A 26,221-nucleotide genomic window follows, 5' to 3' on the forward strand; every position below is an offset into this window, starting at 1 on the left:
GGGTTAGGGTTTAGGCTAAAAAAGTATTTTTTACTTCATCTGCCTTTCCTTTTTCCTATTTTTTAAATCGTATTCTGCTTGAAAAACGGTATTATGTCTCCAGTTCTTCTACCAGCTTCCAAGGGCTGCTCAATGACCTGTTTCCCTACCAGATGGATGAAAAGTCCAAGGCAGCATGAGTCCACTACCTGGTACTCACATCTTTCCTCTCTCTACTCCTACCATGTTCTCCCCCTTCCCAGAGATTCCCTGGATTCCTCTGTGCATCCCCAAACTTTCTTTCTGTATCCTGCTCCTCTTCCCACCACCATTTCTGTTTTTCACTAGCTCTCCGCTATTAAAGTCTACGTCCTACCAGTGAGGGGTGTAATCCTGCCTGATTTCAACCTCTCTAAACACAGTGGGAGCTGGCAGACAACAATTTCTTAACAGAAATCTCAGTTTAGATGTAAAAAATACATGGAAAAATGACAGTCATCTTTCTGGCTTCAGTCCTCTTGTCTGTAAGTACTTCTGAGGGACAAGATGATTGAGAGAAAATTCACAAGACAGCAGTTGTTAATAGCTAAAATGAAATGAAATGAGTTGTTAATTTTACTTTAAATTTTCATAAGTTTCCTGAAACCTCCATGTATTCAAGCCTAAGTGTTTTATACATGAGAATGCATGTTTAAAAATTATGTTATGTCTAACACTGGCATTCACATTGAATAGTGTGGCCAACTAGGCCACATTACTGAGAATGTCAGAGCTCCACAAGGAGATGGGATCAGGAAAGTTATCCTCAACCTTTATACACTGTGCCACTGTAGAACTGAATCCTAATGGGTTTTGTACAGAAGTTCTAAAGCCTGAAAACAACGCTCCCTGGAAATAATAGGCATTTATTTCAAAGAAAATTTAGGAGATGCATTTTTTACATGGCACTTCAGAAAAAATAGGTAGAGAATTAGCGTCTTCACTCAGAATATCAAGCTACTATATTCAAATCCATTTTTTTTCATTCTTGAGCTATTTTCAGCAACAACATGGAACAGTAGCAGCGTGACACAGAGCAAGAGGTGGAAGTTGTTTCCTTTGCCTTGCCTCCCTTTGCCTTGCCTTCCTTGTATGTACACAGTTAATGCACTGCCTTTTTTATAATGACCTAACCAAAATTGCAGTCTGGTGGCCCTTATTTGTTCTCTGAATATAAGAATTGCTAAAGGAACTGAAAGCAACTCTGCCTTGGCACAGAAGAGTTTTTTTTTCCTTTCATCTGACAGGTGAACAACTAATTCAGATTCATGTTTGCCATGGTGACATTGGAAATGTTGCAACTAATTCTTCATATTCAACCACCTCAGAGCAGCTGTTAAAGTTAAGGGAAGTATTTGGTTCTATCAGTGAAAAAGAGGAAAAGTGCTACATCAGCTCTCTGCTCTGAAGCAGAAATCTGCTCTGGTTTATAGTCCAGAAACTAACTTTAAATTCCTTTCACAGTCTTCAGTTCATTTCAAAACAAACTCGGGGGAGAACACAAAAGCTGAATAAAAATGTCAGGTTTGGTCATTCACATTCCAGGAAGGAATACAGGCTACAAATGCCATAGTAAAGTATGCGGTATACATATATTCTGAAAAGGATTTTACTCTAAGCAATATTTACTAGTTAGTAGTTGTATTAAAGGTTTCCTGAACTTTGTAAATTCATATTGAATAGCATTTGAATCTAAATATGGAGCAACAGCCAAAGCCTCTGAAAAGCCATATACAAATGTATTGAAAAAAACTTTGTATTGGATTCCCTGTTCAAATTTATGATACAAGAAACAAAATAAACAGAACCATTCTCATTTCTCAGAGGTGCAGGAAAGAGTGGTGTTCCTGGTCACAACCTTGTTAGAGAAAAAAGAGCTGGAACAAATGCAAACTATTTTTACCTGATAATTTGTTTGGTTTTTTTGTTTTGTTTTTTTTTAATGATGAATGTAAATTAATGATTAGATTATTACATTGCTTTTTCTTTCCCGTAAGTCAAAGACAGTGAGTAACTGTAGTTCATAGAAGTAAGCATTATCTTAGTGAGATTGTGTTTATCACTTCATAAATAACATAGTCCTTAAATTTCATATAGGCCTTCAATGTATTTCTGTTTTCTTGGGCACTAGATAAGGCTTTACTAAATAAGGTTTCACAAAGTACGACTAATCAGATGTCACCTGATCTATCAGAACATGCTATAAGATGCATTTTTAAAGGAGAGATTCCCATTACAGTGTCACAGCCACAGCAGAAAAGGGTTGCTCTCTCCATGTTAGAAGCTTTATCCAATATGTGCCCAGGTGACTGGGTATTCCTCTGGCTTTTAAATGCAACCACATTAGCTTGAAATGTAACATAGACAATGTCATGTTAGCACTGCTGTCGGTGCAAAATATCACCCATCTTTCTCCGTCTCCTAGCAACTGCTTCCCACTTTTTTCCTTGCTGTCAAATTCTTTCTTCTTTCTCTCCAGATCTGCAGCCCACAAAGAGCTTTTAAAAAACACTTGCACATGCTAGAATTGAATCACTTTTCTTTCATGAACAGGCTATTGAATAAAAGCTCTTCTGGCTACCTGCTAATGAATAACAAAATAGTGATAATGTTGACATGAACAGGTCGGGTTTATTTGCAAGAGTATTAGGTACACTTTTCTGCCGTGAATTAATCTTAAACGAACCAATGTTTTTTTAATCTTTGCTAGGACAATAACACCTGGTAGTTGCTTTCCTCTGTGAAGATCAACTGGAGAGTTTTCTTAAAAAATTGACAAAAAAAAGAGTTTGAAGAAGAAGTTGCTTCAAACAGTTTCTTCTTTCCAAAAGAACATTTTAAATGTTGAATCTAACGTTTAATGCAAAATAGGAAAAATGTTTGCTGGAAAATAAACATGTTCAGACGGATATTAGAAGTCAATTATAGCTATAGGATGGTATAAATAAAATCACCATTTTTCTAGTTTGTGTTCTTCCTGAATTTCATATAAGGAATATGTACTTCCTGTACTCTATACTCAGTATCTATTCAAACCATGAAGTTAATCTAAGCTTCTATTTTCTATTCAACTGTAATGATGTCTAGTAAACCTCATTTTCATTTGCTGTATTATAAACTATTCCATGTATATTCATACATAATACCCCAGAATATTTCATAGTGCTGTGTTACATTATTTCTAATTTATTGCATGAAATAAAACAAAGATATCAGGTGCTTAGCAGCAGTAAGAGAAGTCTGAGAAGCACCGAGAAGGTCACGGGTGATTAACTGAAGAGAAGTTTCCATACAGACTACATTCCCTATGAATACAGCTGCAAATTTCAAGTCACTTAGGCAATAGCAAAGGCTATTATAAATGTTAACTCAGGATTTCACACCAGTCCCAGTCATAATCAGTCCTAAACTCTACTGTTTAAAACCCTGCGTTTTGTTGACAATGCTCACTGTTTGTGGGACATAACCTAACCTTACACTTAGAAAAGACAATCCCTGAATTGAACTTTGAACATAAAGAACATCTAGAATTGGTACTAGAACTGCCCATGTCCTGTGTTTCCAGATTTCTAAAAATTTTAGCATAATTAGCTATGTAAAGATGTTTGAAAATATGTATAGCTTCTGGCAAATTAAATTTCTAAATAACTATAATACAGTTAGTGCAGTATCAACTTCATTTGCTGTGACATAACTCACCCAAGGAGACACAATGAGATTTCTTTGAGATACACATTAAACACTAAATATTTACAAACTAAATTAACTCTTTCATTATCCCCATGCCCTAAAGTGAAAATTCTCACAAGATACACTACGACTATGCAAGAACAGACCATGAAGACTGTTGTTTGGCGTGGCTAGGATCTCATATGGACAATGGTGTAAGAATAATAGCATCCTCTTACCACCTTCTACTCGCTAGGATGTACCTATTGGGTTCAGCCAAAAAGGACTGGTTCTCTGGCATGGGAAGCTCATGACAAGTTTTCATTTTACAGAGAGTGAAGGAATGCCGAAGGAACTGTCAGACACTGAAATAACTGTCAATGATGGTCATGCTTTCTCTGAATAATGCAGTCATGGCCATGATCTCTCTATGTTGGTCTACCTTTTGGACAAAAGGTGAAGGCAAAGCCCAGATTTCATGTAATATATAAAGAGCAAATAGGCTTTTTGAGATAAGGTATCGTTCCTAGTTCTCCTTATACTTAAGCAGGCCTTTCTGGAAATATGAACCCTGAATTGATATGTTTTATTTTCTGTCTTCCAGTCTGTTTTGTATTTTTCATTGCATTTTGTTATAGTAATGGGGACGTTTTTGTAGTTCTTGTACTGTGTACATAGCAAGCCTTGCTAAGTTTTCTGGCAGAGCTTGTTACAACACCTCAAGCTGTTTTAGTGTAGGAAGTGAAAACGTGAAAGAAAATTTGCATTTAGGAAGAAGGTAAAGACTTTCTTAGGATTTTTGTAAATTTAAAAGGCAAACATTTCTATGAAAATATGAGTTTATGCTCTTTCAAGGGTGTAACTGCTAAATTATTGGTTTCGATGTCAACATTTTTTGTGAAGAAAAAAACATTTGCAAAGGGTTGTGATACATTTTCAATGCACTTTTGACAGTTTTTATTACTCTTTATCCGTTAGCCTACTTTGTTTCTGGGTGCATTTTCTGATGGGGCAGTGTTTATTTCCTGTGACATCAGTATATCATATATCGTGGTTTTTTGCCTCAGTATTTCCTACAAAGTTCTGCCCTCAGGACTCCCTGAGCATAGCAGCAGAGTCTGTGAGAGCGAAGCATAATCCACAAGACTGCAGGACAAGACACATGTAAGTCAAAGGGAGCAGACTGGCTGCATCCAAGGGTGCTGAGAGACTTGATTAACTCATCATAGTGAGGCCTTTTTCATCTTTGAAAGGTAACGGCAGTCACGGGAGATTCCTGATGAGTGGAAAAGCTACAAATGTTGTGTCCGCCATCATGAAAGGCAGGAATTATCCTGGGAAGATACAGGGAAGTACAAGCTGGCCAGTATTGGGAAGGCTACTGAGCAAGCCTTTCTGGAAGCCATTTCCAGGCACATAAAGGACAAGATGGTGATAGGCAAGAGCCAGTATGACTTTGCCAAAGGCAAATGACATCTGGCCAACCTTATTGCCTGGTGTGATGAGATGACTGGCTCCATGGATGAGGGGAGAATAGTGAAAATTTTTTACTTTGTCTTTACCAAGGCCTTCTGCAAGATCTTCCATTTTCTCTCAGAGAAAGGGGTGAGATATGAATTGGATAAGTGGATTATAGAGTGCACAGAAAATTGGTTGGACTGCAAGGCTCAGAGGTTTGTGATCAGTGACACAAAGTCCAAGTGGCATCCCATTACTATGAATGGAATAGCCCCAGGCAATGTGACAGTCTTGAGGTAGAGAAAGCAGGTTTGCAGAAAAGACCTAGGGGTGGATAAGGCCAGACACATGGTTCACTCAGTAAGTTGAGGGAAATGATTATTCCCCTCTGGACTTTTGAGACTGCATCTGGTTTTGGGCTCCCTGGTACAAGAAAGACACTGACAGACTTCAATGAAGGCCCACCAAGTTGGTCATGGGCTGGAGCACATGGCATATGAGAAGCGGTTGAGAGAGGTAGGTCTGGTCAAACTTAAGAAAGGAACGCTCATGGGAGACCTTATTGCTGTCTACAACTAGCTAACCAGAAGATGTGGAGAAAAAAATGACAGCTGCTTCTTGGAGATGTAGAGTGACAGGACAAAAGGGAACAGGTGCAAGACTCAACAATGGAAATTCCAGCTAGGTATTATGGAAAAAAAAATACAATGAGTGTATGAATATCTCCCTGGAGATACTCAGAAGTTGATTAGACAGGACCCCAAGCAACCTGAAACAGCTGGCCCTGCTTTGAGCAGGAGGTTGGGGCAGATGTCCTCTAGCAGGTCAAACCTACGTTATTCTACTAATCTCTGAATAACTTCAACGAATTTTCATAGATTGATTAATACCTTATTTTTGAAGGGTCTGAAACAAATCTAACTTATATCATTTTTCTGCCAAAGAAAGTGTGGAATATATGACTCACATTCCATGAAGGTTTTTTAGCACATTTGGGTTTACGCAGTCTTTTTTACTTGCATTATTTTTGAATAAAAATACCAATAATGGTGACAATGTGTGGTATAATGCAATAGCATTATATTATCAGGTATCTGGATGATATATAAAACATCTCTGATCCAATCCTTCTGAAGAGAGCGACTATAAAATAAAAACATAATTTTAGACAGGATTTGTACCTGAAAATAATGTGCGTTAGGTTTATAACAAGTTATTTTAAAATGATTTACTAAACTGTTTCCTTGATTGATCTTGGAACGTTTTATAATGAAAATATGATTTATTATATCAAAATAAAAAAGGTTCAAGGCATAGATTAATAGCACACAGGAAAAAGTAATTTTGGTCAATGAATTTTGAAACTTTTTGATAATGTAAGAAATGTCCTGTTAATATTATTGCAGATGGCTGATTTTTCTACACTGATAAATATCATTAGCACTGGGACAGAGACCCATTACATACCTAAGATGTACCTGTGTCACTCCAAAATTTTTAAAAGAACTGAACACTGATTTTAATCTGTTACATTAAAAAAAATAAAAAAATAGACTTTTCAATAATACAGGTCAAAATATTATATTTAGCTTCAATATAATTCCGTACAATAATTTTCAAAATGAGATGTAAAATAAATTTCTTAGTACCTAAACACTAAAACATTCACAAAAGAAAATGTTTTAAGTATAACTGCTGCATAATCAGAATCTATTTAAAGTTTAGTTCTTATTATTTCTCATATCTACCCAACACAGTGTCAGAAAGCATAAAAGCAGAACAGTTCCCTACTCTCTTTATAGTTTTATCAGTGTTTAAAGCGTTAAACAAAAGATCAAAGCTGAGACTATAAACCCTATCAATCCTCAAAAGGTATTTTTAATAATACAGGATTTTGTAAACCTTAATGACATCCAGTCTTATTACATTTTATTACAATTAACTGTTTACAGTGGCTAGAATTCATTATATTCCCTTTTCCAGATTTTCTTTATATATGCTTTCACGATATGTAACTGAATAGAATATATAACTAAAGAGATAAACCTAAACACAAAATAAATTTTGATTTGGCATAAGTTCCTTAAATTCATTTAACTTTGAACCTGATAGTTAACCCAGTATTACTCAAAACCCACAGTATTTCATACCTTTATTAGCAATGAAAAATAAATATTACTATATAAGTATTGTTACCCTTTTCATAAAGCTGTTTCTTTTAATAGTTCCTTAAATATAGTCAACTTTCTGCGTGTATTTCTGAATGTAACGAAGTTAAATTTATTACTGTGAGACCAGTGAATTAGTTTTACACAAATGTCATTGATTCAGTTGGGGTAGAGTTAACTTTTTTATTAGCAGCTGGTACAGTGCTATGTTTTGGATTTGGGATAAGAAATACTTTTGACAGCATGCTGGTGCTTTTAGTTGTTGCTAGGCAGTCAAGGCCTTTTCTGCTCCTCATATTGCCCCACCAGCAAGCCAGCTGGGGGTGCACAAGAAGCTGGGAGGAGACACAGCCGTGACAGTTGATCCCAACTGACCAAAGGACTATTCCATACCATGTGATGGCATGCTCAGTATATAAAGCTGGGGGAAGAAGAAGGAAGGGGGGGGATGTTTGGAGTTCTGGCATTTGTCTTCCCAAGTAACCATGACACGTGATGAAGCCCTGCCTTCCTGGAGATGGCTGACCACCCGCCTGCCGATGAGAAGCAGTGAATGAATTCCTTGTTTTCCTTTGCTTGTGCGTGCGGCTTTTGCTTTTCCTATCAAACTGTCTTGATCTCAACTCACGAGTTTTTTCTCACTTTTAACCTTCTGATTCTCTCTGCCATCACAACTGGGGGGAGTGAGGGAGTGGCTTCGTGGTTCTATCTGTGAGTGAGTGAGTGGCTTCGTGGTTCTGTGAGGTGGGTTTAAACCACGACACAGAACAGCTCAGCAGTTTCAGGTGCTACACGTTTCCTCTTCCTCTTACCCAACCATCTCAAACAAAGAAGCAACTCAGCCGCCGCGATGAGCCCAAGCAAATCAGCCAAGACAGACCCCGCAAGGAACTAGGTTCTTTGCTTGTGAGCAATGGTTCTCATGTGCTCCCTACATGTGTAGTTTCGAGGCTCTTACTAGTTCAGATACGTCATCTTCTGAGCATATTTTTTCTAGACATGAACTGGATTTCTGAATTAATGTAAAGCAATGCTCAAGGTGATCCCTCATAATTGCACAAAGTTTCATTCACACATAGGATTCTTTCCAGCACAGGAATCTAGGGGAAAGACCCCCTTAATTAGCATGACTATATGCAGTTATCATCAGTGATTTTTATCTTGATTCTGTAAGCCCTTCATTACCTCTGATAACGAAGGATCTACTACTCACTTTAGGTTACCCTACTTGTAGAGATAACACTGTGCTTACATAGTAAATGCCAAAAACATCTCTGAAACTTAGGAGGATTTCCTCCTGAAAAATTTTAAGAGGCAAGTTCCTTTATGTAGTTAGAAACATCTCATTCTGCCTTTTTATTCTGTGTGTTTTTAAAATTTGAGATACCTACATTTTCTGAGTAATAACTTCAAAGCATATCATACAAACAATAAATTCCGTGGTGTCATGTTTATTTAGTGCTAAATAGAATAAGCATGTTTGGTAGGGGGTGAGATTTGCTTATTTTGAAGTCAGTACTATTGCCTACAAAAGACGGCTAAAGTGAAGTGCGTTACAGCTATTTGTCATACATTTTTATGGATTTCTCTGGACATGTGTAAATGCTGTAAGTACAGAACATATTCCAAGAAGTTAATAAACAATACTTTTGCTCTGGTGCATCATAAGGCACAGTTAAGTAAGTTAAAGAGTGTATTTAGTAAGCTTTTTTTCCATACTGTACCTTTTCATCCAAAGCCTTGTGGTGCTCAAACAGAGATTTCAGAGCTTTGAGGACCTCAACTTCACTGGAAACTCCTGAGGGAGACTGTGCTTGCCGTTTCACCACTGTCATCCTCAGTGACCTTTCGTGTCTTGAGACAAGGCACTCCAAATGCTCCAGTAACAGCTATTGGATTTGATATAAAAGGTTATTAATTTTTTTGCACCTAAATGCCGTGGAAATTCTAAAGTACAAAGTGCATGGTACCAAATGGCAATTTGCTTGGCAACATCATTGTGGGAGAGACTGCTGGAATTACTGACAGTATTTCATGATTCTAAATCAGATAGATAGATAGAATAAACAGAAAAATAGGAAATCTACTCCTGATTTCGCTTAAAACTCTGTTATGAAAAGCAAGAACAACAAGTCACTCAGCATAGGGTCACTGTTTAGATAAATTAAGCACGTATTTACAATATGTTTTGTGATAGTCATTGATGAGCATTAACAACCAAATAGCAATGAAAATCAGTCTGAAGCATCATTCAAAAATACTAAAGAAGTATAATTAATTCACCTTAACTGTAATATATTTTTAATTTATACTGGAAGTTACTTAACAATATATTTAAAAGTAAACAGTGTATTTTATTAAATTTTTAAGACTATTCATTCTAAATGCCACAGCTAATGGCGCTTGTCACTAGCATGTGCTCTAAAATGTTTATTGTCCCTGTTATATTACAAACATGATGGAAGACAAAAAGGTCTGTTAAGAGAAATTTCAGGCTATTGTAAATATCTATAAAAAAATTTAAATAACCTATTGTAAAAAGATATGATAATTATTTTTCATTATTACTCTGAGGTTAAATAAAAATTAAAATGTTATGTTGATGTGGTATAGAAAATTCCCCATTTGTCTATACTTTCATAGGGCTACCATTGCTGTTCTTACTATCTGAACATAAAAGAGAATTGGTTAGCTGTAAGGTTAAAGCAGGGTAGCTACATTCATGAATCACAATGCATGTTACATGCATTGTAATTGCAACATACAATTATATCTAAGTCAATGAACTGGAAATCTGAAAGTTGCATAGATAATTGTTTATTATTTCTCCCTCAATGTGGTTCTTAATATAGCTACTAATAGTAAAGATATATAGGTGTCTGTGATCCATAGTTATTCTCAGCCCCACAAAGACCTTTATTATTACATGAATTAATAGACACAGAAGAGCAAAACCAGAGTGTAATCACATTGTAGTTGTGATATATTTCTATTAAGCCAGGAATGATTAGGGTTTGATGTCATCTTTGCTTCAAACGTGGTTCTTGTCTCTGGATGTGCTCCTGGTTATTATGTTACAATAACTGTATTATTCACAGAAAACAGTGAACACATATGCAAACAATGTTAATACATTAAGAATTGTAATGACTCCACATAGTTAAAGAAAGGAGGATATTTCTGCCATTTCTGAATATTTCTGACTTCAAGTGATGGCCTGTATTTGTCAAAAGCATATGAGAAAGAAATTCACAAGCTTTGTCATCTGATGCCTCTAGGGCTGACAGCAGATCTAGGTGGATTTTTAATTATTTGAGGCAGTCCAAAGTAACAAGCGAATTTGAAGAGACCTATTCATCTCATCACAGAGGCATCAGGAACTCGGTCCAGGGATGTGATAAAGCTGTAACTCAGATAAGATCAGAATAGCTTCCAAATACTTACAGAGTATTTCTCTTCGTAGCAGTACTTAAATACACAGTTAACTGCTATCATGAATAGAAGTGAATTTCTAAATTTTGGTCTGAATTCATATATTTTTGTGATTTTTCTAGACCACCTAGTTATTTAGGAGACAGCTGGAGGAAAGTAAGTCAACAGTTGATTTCTAACACTATGGTCTACTCTCTGCCCCATCTCTCAAAAGAGACTATGCAGCTGCAACATTTCCTTCTCTCTGTAGCCGGAGTCTGGCCCACTCTGTAGCCCTGGGGTAGCCAGAATCTGACTGAACTATGCTGTGGACAGATGTTTCTCCACAGTCATTCCCACTTGCTGGATGATCCTGTTAGAGCCTGGCTCATCCTACTCTTTTGTCTGTCTCGTCTACCTCTCTTTATGCAGAAAGTTTTCAATGCATCATAGCTACCTCTGGAACATTCTAAACCTGGTCAAAATGCTATGAAATTCTGGGAAAACTGTAAAAAAAAACCCAAGGAAAATGTCGAACCACAGCTGAGCTGTTAGCATGGCCAAACCTTCCATAAGTCTGTAGTTCAAACTGACACCCACTAAAACAGTCAATAACAAAACCTTGGGAACTAATTTTTGGCCTAACACTAAGCAAAATTTATCACATTTGATGCCCTACTATCCTAAACAACTTATCTCCCAGACAAACACTCTGATGATTGGAAAGGAGAATTCTGAGAGCCTGTATACAAGTCTTAGTTGGAAGAGAAAATGAGAAAATCTGGTTTAGGAGGGAAGAAAAATGATGGTGACACAGAATTCTTAATACGGAAAACACTTTAATGATGGAAGGAATTACACATAACCTATAGCACACAGATAAATAAGGAGCACAGGAAAAAAAAGTGAATATATATCCAGCACCGTTTTGAACTGGTGTAGATGGACAATCTCAACAGGGAATTTGAAGTCAGCATGGACAGAAGAAAAACAAAAACCTTATTAAGAGAAGAAATAATGGAGTTTGAAGAGACTGATGAAGAGGAAAAAAACATTTTAACAAGGTTGCAAGTATGAGAAGAGGGTAGAATGGTGGGAACACAGAATTTCCAGCGGCGTGAACATGCAGGAGTTTACTATGTGGGATGAACAGTGCAGCACCCTAGCCCTTTGTACAGCAGCAGATAATATATTTAACTTTAGGTTAAGTTACTGCCATGTTAGAAACATGTATACTACATAAAACTAAAACAAACGAGTCATCCATTTAACATACACAAAAGCTTTTTTTGTTGCCTTTAGCTTAGAATTACCATTTTAGAGGTGACAAAACCACTTATTTCTGCATATATTTCATAGTCATTAAATAAATCAAGTGCAAAATATTGTGTTGCCTATTTTACTGTGTAAAGACAGATAAGTCGACGTCACAGCTAAGTGTCAAAATACTCGTTGAGAATTACTGCACTACTTGTGAACATTTCATGCTTTTTCTTTCTGTTCTTATTCATTCAAGCTAGTCAGTTTGCAGAGGTTCATTTTTCTGGAAACTACCTCTGAATGCTGGAATTTTCCTTATTGCCAGCCCTAACAATGCTCAAGAAGGCATGCTGACATAGGTTTCTGGCTTGTAAAAATTTCTTATTTTTGCTTTTCAACAAAAGCCCACTCTATTTATCCACAAATTCTGTGAGCACTGCTTACAGCAAAGCCAGCTGAGCAGAGAGTATTATTATTAACCAGGTCTCCCAGTGCCACATTAGTCCCAGCCACGCTGAAAGGGGAGTAGAACTCAAGGGTTGGGACATCTGACTGTGACTGAGCACCTGATGGCAAATCCTTGCCCCCTGCTCTGCTGAAACGATACTGATGTTTTATCCATCTTTGTCCCAACTGCAATTATATTTAAAAAAAGGGTAATAGATCTTCCCTACTTCCCCGGGAAGAACTGTGAAATGTCCCATTGCTACAATGATGGGGGAACACCTAAACGTATAAAATTGACATTGAAGATAATGGTGTGTCCAAGCAATGTTTAAGTTTAATGACTGAAGGAAATCACAATGCCTTGTGGGCATGGGGGCACACTGAGGACTTCCCCCCTACATAATTTGAGAATCACTATTCCAAATATTTGTGAGAACACCACAAGATTTCACGACAAAACAACATTGTAACAACATCGGTAGTTCATTTAAACTACAAAAGAACTGTTAGAAACAGCTTTAGGTATTTTAGCATGTTGCAATTAAACTCTGGCATTAATAAAGATCATGTGCTGCTGCGCATTTTCTGCTCCCTCGCACTGCCGTCAAGCTGCCGCAGTTGTGGAGCACTCAGAGGGACAGGCAGCTTGCAGAGAAAAGAAGACGAAGATCAACAGCAGCAAGCGGGACACAATCACCCACACATCATCGCTATGCTTTTTCTACTGGAAAGCATCATCTTGACAATTAATTATGAAATAATCTGACAAGTGAATTTTACTCTTATGCTGGACAAATTTTAGGATGCTCAAGATGCCATGTTGATAATTGTATCTTAGCTAAAAGGGATGAAGGTTTCTGGGCTTTGGACTCTTCATGAGCATAAAGAATGTTTAAAAATAAACATTTAAAGACTGAAAAATGCTCTAGTGTGCATTTTGTGAGTGAACGAAGCATCTCTAACGTTAATTAGAACTAAATCAACAAGAATAGAGAAATCTTTGGAATATACCCAGCTTCCTTTATGTCTCAAATCACTTCCAAAGCACTTATGGAAGTGATTGGTTTCTGTGAAATGGAAATGGATGGTTAAATTTAATGATGTAAACTACATTGGTGTAGGTTATCAATCACCTACCTATAGTATACTCTACCATTATTACTACATGGACATGATTTACATATGGAAAATGAAAAAGGTTAAAGCCTTTTTAGGAATGATGACTTGGTAAATTGAAATTAGCGTGACTCAGTAGAGTTTGTATTACTACAGGACCTGGATTTTAAATGATATAAAATGTTTTATCTTAACTTTCTTGATTTTCAACAAACCTGTTTGTAAAAAACCAAAAAGATAAGAGCAGGATAATAAATGGAGAAATGGAAGAATCTGGAGAGGGTGATGGAGAGAAAAGTAGAGGCATAAATAATGGAATACAGGGGGAAAATATAAAAGATAAGGGATTTACGAAAATGAGACAGACTTAGCTTAAGGGATTCCTTAGATGAATAGGGCAGCCCACTAAGAAGACAATTCTCTTTCGAGGTCCAGCTTAAAATTTCTCACCAGCATAAGCAAAATTGAATTTCCATTCAGTCTATATTTAGAATGCACATTGTTCAGTGAATCTTTATCTCTGGTGCAAGCTAAGAAGACAAGTAAAATAAGCAGACATGGGGTTGAAGATTATCTCTAAAACCAGTCAGAAAACCAGTCATTTTCTTCAGCATTGTTCCACAGTGGTGGAAACCAATTTGCACGCATGGTCAGCTGGGGTGCCTGGCAAATTGCCAGTGAAAATCTTTCTTTGAAAAAACAAAGTTACTGCCTAACTGCAGCATATATCTCATGTCTGTCTCTCTGTACATCCATGACATAGAAGAAAATACTGGCAACCTAAAACCTTATGGAAACACACATACCTGAAGCAAAAGTATGAAAGAAAACTTAATACAGGATAATGATAAAAGTAATAGAAATGAATAAAGAGGTTCATTATGAGAATAACACAAATATAATAACTATTAGTTTATAAAGTGTCTGAAAATATAGGTATTGAATTACTATATATTACATTTACTATCTATTGTCACCCTGTTCTCTGTGACAGAAGTTCTTATTTTGAAAGAAGAAACACGAGTCCAGAAGATAGATCATAATATTGAGGCAAAAATAATGAAAGTTACAGTCATTTACATCAGTAAATAATTTTTTTTGCCTTTACAGAACTTTAGGAAACTGTTATACTTATTTTCATGTACCCAGTGCTTTCAGACTGTAAGAACTCATGTTACCATGGCTAAAAAAGAAATTACAGTGCGCAATTTAGTTTCAGCACCTATCAAACTCATGTAAGTAAAAGGATCTCTAAGAAAATGAGCTAAATGAAGGACTTAAACCCATACTTTAAAAGATATTCTTAGAGTTTTTCAACACAATAAAAGGGAAATTTAATCATAAAATACAGGTTTAAGTACTGATCTATGGGTATTATGAGACTGCAGTGCCTAATTGAAGATGTTTCATAAACCATTCACTAAGGAATTGAGACAATAAAATATGAATAACATTAAACCTAAGTCAGCCTTGTTCACTTTAATAAATGCTTCAGCTTCTGAGGTATTAAGTAAAAGAAAGATGATGATCCCGTCTTTATTACTGCTGTTCATTCATCAACATGCTTTTAATTTTTCTTGTTTCTAAAACTGATGGAACTAAAATATTTCAGAGCAATTTAAGTAACATTTTATGCTATATACAAAAAGTATGTGTAGGTGTCTGGTTTTTTGTTGTAGTGAAAAAAACACTATCAGATTAATCCATACCAGTATTGTAATATTTTTTGTTTCATCTGCCAAACCAAACCCCAAATTTCCTCATAACCACATTCTGATTTAATAAGTTAATCCCAGAACCTTTTCCTTACTTTTAAAGAATACAGATTGAGACAAAAATAACTTTCAATTTTAATTTAAACTTAGCACAGCCAAATTGATGTTATAATTTCCATTAAATAATATGCTAGATGACATTGACGTGTGTTCCTGCTTCCGAAAAGATGCTGTCTTTCTACATGCTCTAGGTGATCATTCTAGCTAGAGATTATCCAGAGAAATAACTGTAACAGTTTCTATTAAGATATTTTTGTATATATTTTCAAAGTCCTATGTAATGATTTTCCAGAGAGAACCTGTTTGTCTTCCTGTCAGCAACGCCACACTAATCACTACGTACACACATGCTCCTGCATTTTCTATTTTGCCTCGTGTACTGACCCATGAAGTTGCCAGCTATGTTCTTGACATGAAAATATTTCTGCTGTAATATGTCAGAAAAAATTAATTATTGTAGGCAGTAAAAATACATATTCAACAGCAAAGGGTCAGTAGGAAGCTTTGCTTAAGAATGCTGTTACAAAGATTAAATAGGAACCTGATTAAATATTGGGGTAAGGTTTAAACCCTGGTATTTTGGGCAAGACCTGGAGTGTATGAGTCCCAAAGAATGTAATTCCACCACAGCCTCTCTCTAATACATGTTACTGTCAGGGTTTGCAACTACAGCTTCGCACAGAGTGGCAAATCAGGATGTGTGTTGTTGTTTGGGGTTTTTTTGTTTGTTTGTTTGTGTGGAGATTGGCAAAAACTGTAAGAGGCTGTTGCCAAGAAATAAAGAAACAAATAGGTGTGCGTCTAGAGTAAAGAAAAACTGCCAGTTGGGCATTACTGAAAATGTAGAAGGGAGTTAGAAGGCTGGTGTGTACTCAGAACCTGACAGAGCTGCCACGTTTATTTCTTCTTGCTGATCTTCTGTTTGAAGCAGTAGGTGCTTCACACAGTATTTTTATACTGTTACCCGAAGAAGATAAAAGGTTGGATTAAAAAATTTAAAAACAGCCATCTGAGAATTTGGAACTGAGCTCTTTATTTAATAGCAGTAGGAAGCGCTACCTGGGGCAAGAGTGGCTGTAGTGAGTAGTTCCAGTACATGCAGTTATGCATGAGCGCGTCCTGGGAGGGCAAGTAAACCTTGCTAGCACAGCCAAGCTAGAGCTGGGTTAAGTGTGAATACTAGTGGGATGGGAGAAAGAAGCATTAGTTGGACTAACTCTATATATTAGAAAAGGCATTTAATTTCCTCATTGCAAAAGTGTATCAGTAGCCCTCCAAATATTATTACTTTATTAGAATTTTTGCTTAATTAACAGAAATTTTTGAAGCAACTTTGTCTCACAAAATATTAATGCTGGTTTGCACTAGTAACAGCATACATCTCAGTTTGCAAAAGTGCCTCTTTATAGGCAATGCCTTCTCAATGGACGTTGCTAGAAATTTCATCACTAGCATGTCACCGAGACTGTATTCTGAAGACTACGGCTTTGTATCTCAAATTCTGGTCTTTCCCTATAAAAGAAGTGTACAGGAGCCTATATAAGACAGCATGACCACTACAGCAAACTCTGGCAACTAATGCAGCATATAGCAGCTTAGAGCCTGGCAAGAACACACACATGACATGATAGAGTGATCACTTATTAATAAAAATGCTAGAGGTCAGGGTAAGGCATATCTCTGAATTTTTTCTCTCTCCTTCCCCATTAATACTTGGACTGTATCTTCTTGTTTACTGTAACATTTCCTGCATTTCCTGTATTTTTTCATAGCCTAAATCTTTTCATCTCCAATACCTACCTTTGTCCTCATTCGGGAAACGCACTGGTAGAGTTTACTAATTTGAACTGCAAGGACTTCTCACAAGAATTATCACGCTCTATAACTCTCATTTGTTGGCATTAGTTCTCCTGGAAAATCTCTTACCGATTTTTCCTTTACATAACACAAGAAACATAAGAAGGGATGATCTTTCAGCTTCTTGGTTTGCACAGAAAGTGCCTATGACAGGGCTCAGCCTGACTTAGATGATGACTTGCAGTTGACTCATCTTCCTTTTCTCTCACAGTTGTTTGGCAAGTGACTATCTTTGGCTACTTGGCTGTCTTGGGACTTTTGCTAGTCTGCACTGCTTGTATCAGACCCACAGTAAGTATTGGTACACTGTAGTTTTAATATACCAAAATTGGTGCTCAGTGGGCTTTGTAGCAAAATGGATAAAGCATTGCACTAGACAGTTTTTGCGCATACTTATGAAGAACTTGAGTCAACTGAGGAGATGGCATTGCAAATTTAGTTTATACGGTGTTTTTTCTGTAAAGAAAGGCAAATGGCTATATGTTGTGTGCATGAATGGGTATATGTGGATTATTGAATAGCTGCAATGGAGTGTATATTTTAACTACATCACTGTATTAAAAAGTTTGTGCTGGAAATTAACACGAAGTATTCTTTATTCTATGTAAAATATTATCTCAATTGACTTTCCAATTTTTACCTTAAATAATAAAATAACTGATACTTGTAGCAATTACTGATAATTTAAGCGGCTTTAGAAGGTCTTCAGATTTGTAGTTGAGATTGTTTGCAAAAACCTAAAGAACGCAGTGCAATTCCTATGTGCTTCTACACTATTTAATTCTATTTTTGTGTGAGTCATTTTTGACTGTTCAGAATGTATGAGACTCGTGGGAGAAAAAGGAGGTCTCACCTATGTCTCCCATCACATTTCCCAAACCCATTTTGTGCTAAATGTCACCACCTCCTGCACCTTCAAGCTAGCACACAATTAGATGGGACAGCTTTGCCTCTTTGTAGGCATCTGTATCTTCTGTCCTTCCTTGGATTTCTGAAGTCTATGGTTCTGAAGTCTATATGGTGCTATAGCTGGGCAGAAGAAAGGGAGAAAAACGCTTTCTCAGTTCTTTTGTCATGTACATTGTTAGGTTTCCTTCAGAATGAAAATAAACTGACCAAGAAAAGTTATCTGAGTAGCCAAAGGGCTATTAGTTCAGTGAGGTGAGAGGAGGAAAACAGGAAGAGTTACCCAGATCACAGAAGATTGAAATATGGATGTGAGAAAACATCCTTGGTGTTCTGCCTCTCTGAGATCTATTCCATATGTTCATTATCAGCCTCAGTTCTTTTTGATCTGGGACTACTCCATCTCTTTTCTGACACCTTTCCACACCCCATAAAGCCTTCTTTGCTCCCCTCTTCCGTTTCTTGATCAATTCTGCCTTTGCCCAGACACTTGCATGTGCAAATTATTTCATTCTGAAAACCATTCTGTACACCATTTGAGAATTTTCAGAAGGTGCTATCACATACTCTTGTTCCGAGGCAGAATAACATCTTCTGATTGAAGTAGAACATGGTAAATTTAAGGGTGAAATCTTGTTCTCACTCAGCTGTATGGCAAATGACATTTACTTCAAGGGTCACATGGCTATGTCTAGACTAAACAACAGACTGACTGTGAGATGTGTGGCAGCCTTCATCTCATCCTCATCCGGATCAAATCCAAGGCACAAGCTGGGTTTGTTGTAACCTTGCCTTTTGCCTTGATAAAAGATGAGGATGTGTGCAGGCTACTTAGGCAGGCCCTGGGGGTTGGAAGGCTGCATGAGTCCCCTGCTTTAGAAAACATTTAAACGGAATCAACTTGTCATGTAATATACAAAATGTGCTATTTTTGTAGTATATCTTGCTAACACACAAACTCATTTCCTTCAGGACTGTGCATAGATATGTCCTGTTACTTAGAACCTTACAAGTCTCATATACTTATTAAAGGGTTGGAATTTTGCTTTCTTATTTATACAAACGAAGATCTAAATTTATATATAAGTATATTCCTCCTGCTTTACACATACATGATATCCAGAAAAGGTCTGCTGTACACTTACTCTTGTGTTGTTTCTCTCGGCTTTCAGTTCTGAAATCTCCTCCTCTTTCTCAAGCAGCTGTTCCCTGCATGCATTTAATTCTTTAGTCAGTGCAGCAAATTCCTGTGGAATGAAATTGTATATGAAGTTACTTAAAATGTAAGCACTAGAATAATCAAACCCATAGGCATTCTAGAGTTTGAGGGTTCAAATAATATCTAGAAATCATCAACACAAACTAAAATAGCATATCAGCATCACCGAAACCATTTAAAGTCTGTGCATATCTAATATTACAAAAGAAGGTTCAAGATGATGGCAACATCTCCCATACATAAGCTATCAGAACCACACCAAAAGAGGAACAGAATTGGCCTATTTCATAGGAACAGAGACACCACATTTCACACAAAATTAAGTTCAACTCAACAAATCCACCTAGCGAGTGTTCTTGCCTCTGTAAGGCAGCTGTTGCAATATAGCATGGGAGAATAAAGTTACATTATTCACTGATCAAAATCTATTGAATATCAGACTAATATAAGTAATATGTGCATTGTGAAAAAAACCACTCTCATTATTTTTACTTGATACCTGAATTTAACTATTAAAATGTATTTGGGCTTCATAGTAAAAGGCTGTGATGAGTCAGAGTAACATTTATGTCTGTTGGTTTGGAGAGTTTCCTATGAAATAACAACGTAAAATGAAACTGGACTTTACGTTCCTCCCTATGTTAAGATTTACACGTGTAACTAATAGGTTTTCTGAAAAACACATTTTTCACTTGTCAAAATTCCTATTAAAATGTCTTGATTTTACCATTGCTGTTACTCTTCAACAACATACGTAAATTTTTGTCTATACAAAGGGCAGTCACAGATTTGTCCTTCATTTAAATAATGAAAAGGTTTCACTCCGTATGTGTTTATTTTTGACAGGCACAACATATACCAAACTGCAGTGTTTAATTTTATCCTTTACAGCAAAAAGACGCTACATGTCTCACAAAAACAGTGAGGCAAAGGATGAAAAGCCTCTAAAATTTGTGATCATGTGTCAGAAAAAAACAGATGTCTTGAGGAACAGCATCACTGCTCAACAGAGAGATATATATATATATATATTTAAATATTAAGTTAATCTTAGTTGGATCAAAATAGTCAGTGCTTTAGAGTACCCACAAGCAGCCAGAGCTGAACTGAAGTCATTCCTAATTCTCCCCCTCCCCCCGCCAAAGAAATCGATTTAAGAAAAAAACATGTCCAGGTGGTTTATCTTATCAGCCAGTAGGATGAAGCTGGGACTAAATCTGCTTATTTAAGACAAAAGCTAGCAATGATCTCAAAAGGGCTCGGTTTGCTGCTTCCTCTTGAGTTACTGAAAGCAGCTTTTATCTGAACTAAAGTGCGGTTCAACAGAAGTTTGGAAGGTATTCCTAGGCTCATTCTGTTTTAATCAAGTTTCTAAATAGTTAATGGTATGTGTTATTATTTATAACATGTTAAGAAATATTCAAATAGATTTAAAGTGATATTCTGACAGTGTCTAACTAATGGTGGTACTTTTTTTTAATTTTTCAGCGGCTGGAACTGGATTCACAGTAAATCTCAATGCAAATTGCATGGTAGTAAGGAAAGTGTTCGGGTATCTTCAGTGGATTTTGTTTTAGAGATCAGCTATTGATCAAATGAACCATGTAGTGGTGTTTTGGGTCATACCTCCTAATCAGTATTTTCATTTTACACCTTAGCGGTCAAGAACTTGTAAGGCTACACAGCATACTTTGATGTTAAAGCCCTTAACTTAGCTTTGAAAATGAGATTTAAATTGTAAAACTCTTCTCTCACTTTTCAAAAGTATCATTAAAACTTCTGCCTGTAGGTCTTGCTCTAGAATTCAGAAACTGCTAGTCCAGCGGTGTTATTCTGTTCACAATTTTGTTTAAAAACCCTCTGTCCTTAAGTTTATAACTAACGTTACATACCAAATGAAAATATCATATTTAGTAAAAGCCAATGATCTCAAGTCAAATCGAATCAGAATTTTGAAGCACAAAGCCACACATACAAGCATATTTTTATCTTCATAATCCTCTAAGAGAAACTTTACAGCACTACAGGGTGGAACCCTTGTTACTAATTTACATACAGTTTATACACCTGGATAAGTGTCTACAATACTTTCAGAATCTAACAGAATAAACTTTCTGCATAATCTATATACTATGCCATTGTTGTTTACATTTTCTTATTTCTTGTATTGTTTCAGTTGGAATTAAAACAGACATTTTGACATATGCTTGGGTGTCCGGACGGGTGGCAGGTGGTGAAAAGGATAACAAGTATCATCTGGTGACTTACTGTTCCAGTTCCTAACTACAGTAGGGCAAAGCAGTCTGATAACATGCTTTTGTCGCTTCCCTTGGAAAAAGATATGAGTTTATCAAACCGTAAATTCTTTGCTGTGCCAAGGCAAGCCGGCTACCAGCAGTACAGTCCCTAATGCGTCGGTCAATATAATCTCAAATAATTAAGGAACGGAGTTACTACTAGTTTGCTGAGCAGCATGAAGCTTATTCTTGGGGAATTTGTTTGATCATCAGCTTAAGTTTTCCCTTGCTTCAAAACAAATCATTACTCAGAATTCTGCTCCCAGAGTAGTCCCATACCAACCACAGCGTACTCTCAGCCTTGAAATATCTTCAGCTGATATTCATAACAGCTATTAGCATCCACTTCAGCTGGGTGTCCAGTATTTTAGACCTTTTTGCTTCAGTCATTGACACAGCCCCTTCAAGCCTTTTAATTATTCAGTTGCGGCTGCTCTCTGAAATTCCTCTGTGCTCTTGACATACCTGCAGCACTAGCATTTACAACAAGCAGTTGTAAATGGAGCTAAAGTGGCCAACTTTCTCTCTTCATCTGAAGTACTAGAGACTTCTTAGTTCTCAAGAGCTTTGACTTCTCAGTTGTCAAAAGCTTTGACTTCTCTGAATTGAATGATGACGGAAAGAGAGGGGTTTTTTTTCCTTGGTGTTTATATCATAAGCCTTTTACAGGGAAAGTCTCAAAGTAAAATTGAGTTTGCCCTAGAGCTTTAGAAATGATTATTTCTGTCAAATCTGCTTTGATGAATTAATAACTAGGATAAAACCTCACAACAACTTGCTTTTCAATACATGCATCCAAAACTACAAGTAGAACTCATTTTATATACACCCTTTTCGTACCAGGTATCCCTGAGTTATGACAATGTAATGCTTCAGGGAACGTGTTTCTCCCACAGGTTAGAAGCAAAGCAAAGCATATTTTTGTTTTACCCAGTTATGTAATAAATAACATGTGATGATAACAACCTCTGCTCTTGCAATTCCCTCCTATATATACAGGGATCAAGGGAATACTGTCGTCTGGAATTATTGTTTGCAGCAGAAATCTTGCATGGTCAGTCATACTTTGGGAGCCCTGAAGGTAGTATCTGTTGCATAACTAATATGATTTGACAGGCACAACTGCACTCTTAAAGCTTATGTGGAAGTTGTATGGCCATAAAGCTAATTAAGAACTGAAGTGAATTACAGCTGTATGAAAATTATTCAGTTGATTGCACTGTTGTTATACTATACTATGATATCAGGACACTAAGAAATGTTTTTCATTATAAACAACCCAAGAAAGAGCATTGTTTTGGCCATCTGAATAAATATAATCTCAGAGCCTATCGTATCTGCTGTTTCTCTTTTTGTCTTAATACTTGGGCTATAACACTCTGACTGAAAAATAGCTGACTCAAAACGACAGTTCTTCATTTATCCCATGTTTATCTTTGAAGAGAGGGCAGAAGCCTTGAAAACAACTTCAGCAGAAACTTGTATCTGCTGAAAGGATTGCTAGGCGTTACAAATAGAAAAGTCAAGGACTTCCCCTGGTGAAACAGCTGAGATAAGAGTCAGAGCAGAGGCTGGAGGGTGCCCAGGAGAGCGGGGAGGCCATCGGACAGGCAGGCTGACAGCGCTGCCAGATGTGTTGGCAGCAGGACTGTGCAGAGAAGGCATACTACAGCTCCCTTCCCATTAAATCTCTGCCTCTAGGGGCTGGTGTAACAAATGCTGCTTTCTTTGCTTACTGTTCCCAGGAAAGGCCTGTGAGGTTTATTTTTTCTGACCTAATATGCAGAAATGTATATAACTAGCCTCCAAGCTGAGGGTATGCCACAGGAATTATGAGACCTTATAGCTGCGATGGTCAACTGTTCAGTCCCTGTATACAATCCAGTAGGGAGTGAGTTGAACTCAAACAAAAATACAAACAGCCACTCATCATCCCCACAAAAAATAACTAGAGAATAATAAAAGAAAGGACAAATTTTGTAAGGAAAAAAACCCAACAACAAACCATAAAATTCAGTTTCAGAGACACTGGGGAGATTTGTCTTAAAATCCCCTTTGGATTTTCCATCTTGGAACCACAGTTCATTTCAGGAATGAATGAATGAACTAATCTCTGCACGGAGAAAGAATGGTAAGGCTTTATCATTTTTATTTTACATTCAACACAAGCTATGTGGACAGAATTGCTTTCCTATAAATTTAGATGTAACTCATTTAACATGGGAAATTACTATCTACTACAATTCCCTCAGACTTTTAACCTTTCATTTATTATGTTTTCATCTAATCAATTTTGCAAAAAAAATACTTGTACCTTCTTTCTTTACTTATTATTCCTGCATTGGAAATATTGTTGGAAATTTTCCATGCTTTTTAAACAACCAAGGATTTATTTCAGCAACTTTGCCACTACCAGCACACTGATTTCAACCTTGTTGACTCCTACTAACAAGACAAAACATTACAAGCTTCTGAATGTAATTCGCTGTTTATCTTCTTACTACAGAAAAGCCATAATAATAGTACTTGGATTCTAGATTAGGTTGAATGCAAGATTTAAATTTGGGTTTGGTGTCAATCTTATGAAATGTTTATTGTTACATTTCTGCTTAAGACGAGAGTTCATCTGCACACAAGTTTTAGGTTGCAAAACATGTACCCCAAAATATTGTATTGTAATAGGATCCAGGTAAAAACAGGAGATCAATTTGGATCTCAGGACTAAAATTTTGGTCTCTTCATACATAAAAGAGTCATACTTTTGAAATTGTAGAGTAGTCTCTGAATAAGTCTCTTGAAAATATTATCAGATCTTTTTGTATTATGATGCTGTTTGCATGGAGAGTTTTCTACACTGCTCCACAAATAAATGTAAGCAAAATTGATTCAGTTTCCCTTTTCCCCATTTTTATGCATTGAACTTTATTTTTCACACCTTCAAGAAAATTGGCGACTAGTACTAAATTACATAATAAATAATATGATGTGGGTGGGCCACATCACTTTGAACTACTGAATCTCTAATTTGAACCGAGTGTTACTTTGTTTGACTGACACCACACTTTCAGACAGGGAACAAGGTGCTTTTCTTCAGGTGCGGTCTCAGTGGCTCTTACATAGCCACTAAACATGGTTCGAACTGTCACGGAATTACCTATGGTGGTTTGGGTTATTTATTGGCCTGCAAGACATCTAAAAAATGGAAAGTGTAGTTGAATGTGACAATGAGAAAGTTCATTAATTCACAGAGGAAAATGAAGAGGATGAGATTTTTGTTACGTAAGAGAGAACTAACTCAGTAACACAGTGGACTTGTGACCCCACACTCTATTTTTCATTTTTTTTCCAGAAATGTAGGCACTGATTGAAATTCGGAAATATGCAAAGTTACGCACACATAAACATACAGTCAATGCTCCTTGGCAGAAAGAAAAAAACTTTTTAAAGGCTCAGAGCCACTGTTAACATCTTCAAGAATTAATAATTCCAATGCATTCACTGAACAAAAAATTGGACAAACGGAGAACTGCTATATAGCTTTCCATCAAGAAGGAATTCCTTTTTTAAATACTCAGGTTTTGAACTAAGTCTCGCAAGTATTTACTTATTCATCCATCCCTTTCTGGGTAGAAGAAATAATCTCAAACTAGTCTGGCCTCTCTGTGGATGGCTTTCTATTGTGAATGAATGAATTACCATTATAACTGTGGTACCAAATTAATCCAGATATAATTTTTTTCTGAGCAAAAAGAAAATCCCCCAAATTCTCTTTCAGTGCCTTAAAAAAACCTAACAACACTTGCTTCTAGAATACACCCAAAAAGAATAAGAGACAACTATGGTTTATACTAGATAAAATTTATCTATCTGATTAAGGCCATTGAACACATTGAATGAATTTGAATGTACATATTTGGGTTTAGCTTTGCAGCATATATAATGGGACTTTTATATAAATGTCATCTAAATTCAACAGCTGTATCATGTTACTTTTATGATTTTTTAAAAGAACAAGAGTACCAAAAGTATTCAAAATTATATTTCAAAAGTCAACCAAAAAGAAATTTTAAACGTTATCTGTTTAAATTTTAGTCCATGTGATAGTACTTCTAGAAAAATTTAAAGATAATGGGAAAAACGTAACACTGTCAGGACTTGTGATGTATTCTGCCTAATTTTCCTCCTATAGTACATACTTGCCATATAAAGTTTGATTTCTACAGACTTTAGAAGTCAAACCAAATCTCCCCAGCACGAGTATTGTGGCAGTGGCTCAGTTTTTGGCAATGGTTTTCTCACTCCGGAAACCTGAGCCTACACACAGAAGACAGGGGCACAGATCTGCCGTGACAGTTTTCACTTGAAACTGGGGCAATAATAACATGTATGTAATTCAAGTGTTTTTGGAATCACTGTTAAAAAGTAGTACAACCACAAGCAATGACCTAAGTCTAACTCTCTAATCAGTACCAAGCAGCCAAACACAAACCTGTTTCCATTAGTTTCCAAATTAGCCTGCAAAATTGTCATGCAAACCCATAAATTTTACATATCAGCTAAAAACTGCCCAGTTGACATTACTGTTTTTTCACAGGCAATTGTTCTTTAACAGAAAACTGC

At 36.5% G+C, this 26,221-nt stretch overlaps 1 protein-coding gene across 16 annotated transcripts in view; it reads right to left on the bottom strand.

The window, feature by feature from the left end:
- Positions 1 to 26,221, bottom strand: part of PPFIA2 (PTPRF interacting protein alpha 2) — a 341,503-nt gene that overhangs the window by 110,639 nt on the left and 204,643 nt on the right. For all 16 annotated transcript variants that reach the window (XM_074574254.1, XM_074574223.1, XM_074574193.1 and 13 more), the window contains 2 exons: positions 19,231 to 19,332; positions 9,038 to 9,202 (listed from right to left, as the gene is read on the bottom strand). In XM_074574254.1, the coding sequence (XP_074430355.1) occupies positions 9,038 to 9,202; positions 19,231 to 19,332 (267 nt within the window). The remainder of the gene's footprint in view (positions 1 to 9,037; positions 9,203 to 19,230; positions 19,333 to 26,221) is intronic.

This window comes from Larus michahellis, chromosome 1 (assembly GCF_964199755.1).
Source record: "Larus michahellis chromosome 1, bLarMic1.1, whole genome shotgun sequence".
NCBI classification, from domain to species: Eukaryota; Metazoa; Chordata; class Aves; order Charadriiformes; family Laridae; genus Larus; species Larus michahellis.